The 7,497-nt window shown below is 40.7% G+C and overlaps 1 protein-coding gene and 1 pseudogene across 1 annotated transcript; both read left to right on the top strand.

Annotated features, from left to right (window-relative positions):
• Window positions 1–1,167: 1,167 nt before the first annotated feature.
• LOC112913214 (olfactory receptor-like protein OLF4) lies at window positions 1,168–2,100 on the top strand. Its single transcript, XM_025989815.2, has one exon. It carries the CDS (start codon window positions 1,168–1,170, stop codon window positions 2,098–2,100), a length of 933 nt encoding a protein of 310 aa, XP_025845600.1.
• Window positions 2,101–5,606: 3,506 nt separating this feature from the next.
• On the top strand, window positions 5,607–6,507 carry LOC112913215 (olfactory receptor-like protein OLF4; annotated as a pseudogene).
• Window positions 6,508–7,497: the final 990 nt, after the last annotated feature.

The raw sequence follows: 7,497 nt of genomic DNA on the forward strand, positions 1-7,497 counted from the left end.
TGCTTTATCCCTGTTCTCCTTTTCTTCCTAGTACTTCTTACCATCTGAAAAATTCTATAATTTTGTTACTTGCTTATCCATTCTTTCTCCATCACTGTAGGGACTTCTGTTCTTTAGCACTTTATGCTCATTGCTTAGTTAGTGCCTGAAACTTGGTCAGAGATTTATATTCCTGAAATATTTGAAGTATTTCTCAGTAAAATTATAAATATATGATTTACTATGAAGGAATCTAATTTAAAAAACATGTCAGATGTGGCAGAGGAGATCCCCTAAAGGGGACCATACCACAAAAACTTATTAAGAAGTATTCCTGGGGGCATCTGTTTGGCTAGGTCCATTGAGCAGCTGACTCTTGATTTCAGCTCAGTTTTTTAAGAGATTTTATTTATTTGTTTGAGGGAGAGAGAGAGAGAGAGAGAGAAAGAGAGAGAGAAGGAGTGAGGTGGAGGGGAGGGAGGGAGAAGCAGGAAGCCCAATGTGTGACTCAATCCCACCACCCCAGGATCATGACCTGAACCAAAAGCAGACACCTACCCGACTGAGCCACCCAGGCACTCTCAGATTAGGTCTTGACCTAGGGTCATTGCTTCAAGCACCATGTTGGGGTCCATGCTGGGGAATCAAAAACAGAACAAAACAAAAACAAAAAACAAAATAAGAAATATCTCTGAAGTCTCTCATGTTTTGTCACCCTCTCTAATTTTTCCTGCTCATTTTCCCTCTTTCCCCTATAATCCCTTTCACTATTTCTTATATTGCCCATATGAGTGAAACAATATAATGATTGTCCTTCTCAGATTGACTTACTTCACTCAGCAAAATACTCTCTAGTTATACTATATGTTGGCAAATCAAACTTCAATAAAAAAATAGAAAATAAAATAAATTAAGTTATTGGTTATCACAGGGGAGAAAGTTCAGTAAAACATAAGATTCCAGCACACAAAACCACTTTTCTACCATGGTTTATTGCATATTGTCATCCTTTTGCTGAGGCTTACACTGCCCAGCACTAGTGGAAATAAAATTTATATGGGATAAAAAAAAGAGGTATCTCTGGGCTGCAAAATATAAAATAGAGCATTTCAAGTCTTTGAGTAATGCAAATTTGTATGAATATCAGTTATGTTATTTCCCTATTTTTCCAGAAGTCAACTCCACCACATGGAATCAGGAAATGATACACAAATTTCTGAATTTTATCTTCTGGGATTTTCAGAGAAACCAGAACTGCAGCCCCTCATATTTGGACTTTTCCTCTCCATGTACCTGATCACTGTGTTTGGAAATCTGCTCATCATCCTGTCCATCAGCACAGACCCCAATCTGCACACGCCCATGTACTTCTTCCTTGCCAACCTGTCCTTTGTAGACATTTGCTTCACCTCCACCACCATCCCCAAGATGCTGTGGAACATCCAGACTCAGAGCAAAGTCATAAGCTATGCAGGTTGCATTACACAGATTTATTTCCTCATACTCTTTGCTGTGTTGGATGTCTTTCTTCTGAGTGTGATGGCCTATGACCGGTATGTGGCCATCTGCCACCCCCTGCACTACATGGTCATCATGAACCCCCTGCTCTGTGGACTGCTGGTTCTGGTATCCTGGATAATATGTATCCTGAATTCCTTGCTACAGAGTTTAATGATGTTGCGGCTTTCCTTCTGTACACACTTGAATATCCCCCACTTTTTCTGTGAACTCAATGAAATGGTCCAACTTGCCTGTTCTGACACCTTTCTTAATAACTTGGTGATGTATTTTGCAGCTCTCCTGCTGGGTGGGGGTCCTTTTGCTGGGATCCTTTACTCTTATTCTAAGATCGTATCCTCCATACGTGGAATATCATCAGCTCAGGGCAAGTATAAAGCATTTTCCACCTGTGCATCTCACCTCTCGGTTGTCTGTTTATTTTATTGTACGATGCTTGGTGTGTACCTTAGCTCTGCTGCTACCCAGAGCTCCCACGCAAGTGCAGTGGCCTCAGTGATGTACACGGTGGTCACACCCATGCTGAACCCCTTCATCTATAGTCTGAGGAACAGGGACATAAAAATGGCTCTGAGAAGAATCATTGGGGTTCCAGTGATGTAAGGGCCAATTGTCACGGGGCTGTACAAGTGCCTATGATTGCAGGGCTCATAGTTGCAGAGCCAGTCTTTGATCAGACTGAGGAAGTAGAAATCTATACTTTCTGTTTATTTCCTGGAATTTCCATTTCTTTGAATTAAACTGTCTTCATATATTTAAGTACCCCCATTTTTAAGCTTCAGCTCTTTCTGTTATACAGTTTCCCCTTTGTCCATTTTCAAAGGATCCAATGTTTTCCCCAACCTTGGATCACGAATGCCTACAAATTTCTGTATCTTACATGGGACATGTTGGATTTCTTAAAAATAATTTCATTTCAAATGACTTGTATCATGTCAAATAAATTTTCCTTAGATTTCCCGAAAGAATAGTCATGGGTTGTGTTCTTCAGATGGAAGAAACTCCACTTGTCCACTAATCCCTTCAAGTAACTTTATTGTACAGGAGAATACAAAACCCCAATTTACACCCTGAAAATCTTTTCTGTCACTACCTTCACTCTTCTTCCTGATAATGTGAATTCTTACACTGTTCTGTTTATGTCTTAAGCTCCTGACAGGGATGCATGGGCTAGGGAAGCCGGGCACTCCCCTGTGCCCATGTGCTTGTGGACATTCCCACAGATTCTTCTCTGACCAGAGCCTTTGCTGTGTGCCTTGCATTCTTATTGTGATTGCAAGACATGACTTAGCAACACCCATCAGAGAACTCTAACAAAACCATGATTATTCCTCACAAGGTCCTGAGGGCATATGGGATGCCCAAGGGTCATTCAAGGAGGTCTCAGAGATGGGAAATACATCAATCAGAAGGAGAGGGAGTGCAGCTGAGGGATCTGCCTTTATTGAGGTCCATGGCCAGAGTGGGTTGTGGGTTCACCCTTTTGTAGAATATTGTATGAGTAGAATTCAGGTGCTGAAGGGAAAAGCAGAGTCACTCATGTGTCAGTCTCAAGGTTACTCAGGGCTTTCTGAAAAGGTATTTCATGGCTGGGGCAAATTGAGTGCTTATCTGGTAATTGTGTCTCATCTGACGAGGTGTTTCTTCAACAGAACTGTCTTTGAAATGGATGCCTCCGAAATAAAAAACTTAAAGTCAGGAACTTATATTACAATCAAAAAGATTAATGTCAGGCACTTACTCTACAAATACGTTCTTGTGTTTCTAAATTGGTCTCTTGCTTTTATTCTGTGATTCACCTGGATATCCAGAAAGCCTATCATAGTCCCTGCAAACACTGATTAGCAAGTACCTATCTCTCAGTGGAATCTACATGGAAAGACAAATCTGAATAAATAGATAGACCGGGTATGTTCTTAGCATCAAGATGAACATAAATATGATGAAGCAAAATTTCTAAATACTTATTTTGTTACTACACAAAATCTTTCTTTCTTTTTTCTTCTTTCTTTCTTTCTTTCTTTCTTTCTTTCTTTCTTTCTTTCTTTCTTTCTTTCTGTTTCTTTCTCTCTTTCTATCACTGTTCATGCTGTACATCTATTTACTGAAGCATGTGGACACCAATGTCTACAATGAGAGGGTTTATTCTTTGAGGTGAAGGGTTGGTTAGTGTTTTGTATGTTTTATCACTGAATTATCTTCCTGTTTCTACTTGAAAATTTCCAATGTTACTTGCTATCATGACTCTTTCTGTTGGTACACAAAATGACTCTCTTTTCCCAATATTTGTCACAAATGTTAAGGGAGGGCAGATGAACAGTATTAATATCATCTATTTCCTATCTCCTTCCTGCTCAGAAATCCCTTCCCCCTGCATGACCTGAGGATGCTTCACAGGAGAGCTTTATGTCTTACCATTTATGTGGGTCAGGGTTACCAGTTCTGCACAAACATGCATGTCTTTCAAATTCTTCCAGGGACCTGGAAGAGAGCCCACATGTAGTTACTTGTTCATAAAGTCATTGGAAATAAGCTTGAATGACAGAATGATCATGAGTGCTCTCCTCATTTGTCAGAACATATGCTACAAATAAAAAGTAGCACATATTTTAATTGCCTCAAGTCTGATCACTTGGATTACTGTGTCAGTTTTTGATATATAACAGGCTATCCTTGTCAAATGGAATATCATTTATGATGTGCGTTGCTACATGCAAAGGTCAGGATAGAATTCTTGAGTCATTTTATGATGAAAAAATGTGCTTTTACTATAGCAAGAGTCAGGACTCATGGACAGAGAGAGCTGCATGGGGACTGTGAGGAAGACTGGCTATACACTTTTCAGCTTGTGGAGGGAGGGTGGTAGAGATAACAAGTTTCTAAGGACTTTCTGTAGGCTGAATGTGAGGTTCACAGGACTTTAGAACTTGGCTATTGTCAAGTTAAGCTTGCTTTGAGTCTCTAATGAAATGTAAACATTAAAACAACCATGTCTTACATAATTCCTTAAACATGATCAGCAGTCAATTAATATTCCTGAGATATTTGAAGAATTTCTTTGTAAAACTATACAATATATGATTTGTTTTTTTTTAAATATTTTATTTATTTATTCATGAGAGGCACAGAGAGAGAGGCAGAGACACAGGCAGAGGGAGAAGCAGGCTTCATGAAGGGAGCTTGACGTGGGAGTTGATCTTGGGTCTACAGGATCACATCCTGGGCTGAAGGTGGTGCTAAACCGCTGGGCCACCGGGGCTGCCCAGGTGATGAAGAATATATGAATCATGAAGAATATATGATTTCTTAGGAAAGAAGCTAGTTGGTAAAAAAAAATGATTAGATATGACGCAGTGGATTCTTTAAAGGGGGCCATATCCATGCACAACATATTAAAATTAATTAATGGGCTACAAAATATAAAAAGTTGATTTTCAAATCTGTGATTAATGCAAGTCTTGATGTGGGAAACAAAGGCAAAAGAAATTCAGCTTAAATTAAATCTTGTAGGGCTTGCAGCCCATTGATATATACTTGAAACATGCAGAGCATGACCTTTTTCATGGAAGGAAATCATGGCTGCTGTGAAGTATTAAAGTTTATAACTAAAAGAGCTTTATCTTTTTTTAATAATAAATTTTTTATTGGTGTTCAATTTGCCAACATACAGAATAACATCCAGTGCTCATCCTGTCAAGTGCCCCCCTCAGTGCCCGTCACCCATTCACCCCCACCACCTGCCCTCCTCCCCTTCCACCACCCCTAGTTCGTTTCCCAGAGTTAGGAGTCAAAAAGAGCTTTATCTTAAAAGCAGTTAGCCCCTTAACATTCTGAAAACCTTGCTTCTAAATCCCTTAGAGACTTAGGCTATCCATAACCCCCACTGACTAAAAAGTACATAATCACTCCTCACAACCCCAGTGTAGCAGCTCTTTCTGCCCACAGGTCCTGTTTTGAGCTTTAATAAAATCACCTTTTTTGCAGCAAAGACATCTCAAGGATTCTGTTTTGGTCTTTGGCTCTGAATCTCACCAACATTCCAAAACTACATTAGTTTGTGTGGAAATCAGTCACGTTACTTCCTTCTTCCCAGAAGTCACTTCCACCACATGGAACCTAGCAAGGGAACAAAAATTTCAAAGTTTCTTCTTCTGGGATTATCAGAGGAACCAGAATTACAGCCCCTCCTATTTGGGATGCTCCTCTCCATGTACCTGATCACTGTGTTTGGAAACCTGCTCATCATCCTGGTCATCAGTACAGATCCCAGCCTCCTCACCCCAGTGTACTTCTTCCTCACCAACCTCTCCTTTGTCAACATCTGTTTCACCTCCACCACTGTCCTGAAGATGCTGCAGAATATCAAGACTCAGAGCAAGGTAATCACCTATGTAGCCTGCATCACACAGATGTACTTTATAGTAATCTTTACAGTGTTGGACATGGATCTTCTAGCCGTGATGACTTATGACCAACATGTGGCCATCTGTCACCCTTGCACTACATGGTCATCATGAACCCCTGGTTCTGTGTGTGGCTGGTTCTTGTGTCCTGGGTCATAGGTGTCTTGCATTTCTTGTTATAAACCTCAATCGTGTTGCAACTGTCCTTCTATAGAGAGGTGGAAATCCCTCCCTTTTTCTGTGAACTCAGTCAGATGACCCAACTTGCCTTTTCTGACATCTTTCTTAGTAAAATGGTAATGAATTTTGTAGCTATGTTTCTGGGGTTGGTCCTCTCACTGGGATAATTTACTCTTATTCTAAGATAATCTCCATATGTGGAATCTCATCAGCTCAGGGCAAGTATAAAGCATTTTCCACCTGTGCTTCTCACCTCTTTGTTGTCTCCTTATTTTATTCTATGGACCTAGGAGTGTACCTTAGTTCTGCTGCTCCCCAGAGCTCCCACTCAAGTGCAGTAGCCTCAGTGATGTACATGGTGGTCACCCCCATGCTGAACCCCTTCATCTCCAGCCTGAGTTTGTTTCTTATAGTTAAGTGTCTCTGATAAAACATTTGCAAAAATATCCCATTCTGTAGGTTGTCTTTGGCTTTGTCCAGTGTTTCCTTCACTGTGCAAAAGCTTTTTATCTTGATGAAAGTCCTGATACTTCATTTTTTTTTTTTTTTTTTGCATTTGGAGACATATCTAGCAAAAAGTTTCAGCAGCAGAGGTCAAAGAGGTTTCTGCTCGAGTTCTCCTCTAGGAATTTAATGAATTCCTGCTGCACATTTAGGTCTTTTATTTGTTTTGAGTTTATCTTTGTGGATGCTGTAAGAAAATGACCAGGTTTCATTCTTCCATGTGGCTGTCCAATTTTTCCAACACCATTTGTTGAAGAGATTGTCTTTTTTCCATTGGATAGTATTTCCTGCTTTGTTGAAGATTAATTGACTGTAGAGTTGAGGGTTCATTTCTGGGTTCCCTATTCTGTTCCATTGATCTATGGCTCCATTTTTGTGCGAGTATTCTACTGTCTTAATGATTACAGCTTTTTAATAGAGCGTGAAGTCCTAAATTTTGATGCCACCAGATTTGGTTTTCTTTTTCAACAGTCCTTTGCCTATTTGGGGGCTTTTCTGGTTCCATGCAAATTTTAGGATTATTTGTTACAGCTCTGTGAAAAATGTCAATGGGAGGGAGGCAGGGCAAGACGGCGGAAGAGTAGGGTCCCCAAGTCACCTGTCCCCACCAAATTACCTAGATAACCTTCAAATCATCCTGAAAACCTACAAATTCGGCTTGAGATTGAAAGAGAGAACAGCTGGAATGCTACAGTGAGAAGAATTCATGCTTCTATCAAGGTAGGAAGACGGGGGCGGGGTGGGGAGTGGGGGTAAGAAAGAAACAAAAGGCATCCAAGGGGGAGGAGCTGAGCAAAGGCCAGGGTGAGTGCCCCCAGGACAGGAAAGCCCCATCCCCGGAGAAGCAGGAGCTTCACCAATCTTCCCGGGGGGGAAAGGCACTCGCAGGGAGTTAGAGCAGGACCCCAGGAGG

This window comes from Vulpes vulpes, chromosome 9 (genome assembly GCF_048418805.1).
Source record: "Vulpes vulpes isolate BD-2025 chromosome 9, VulVul3, whole genome shotgun sequence".
Classification (NCBI taxonomy): domain Eukaryota; kingdom Metazoa; phylum Chordata; class Mammalia; order Carnivora; family Canidae; genus Vulpes; species Vulpes vulpes.

Excerpts from the sequence above, each read along its gene's own strand:
- LOC112913214 (XM_025989815.2), top strand. The coding sequence starts at position 1,168 with ATGGAATCAGGAAATGATACACAAATTTCTGAATTTTATCTTCTGGGA.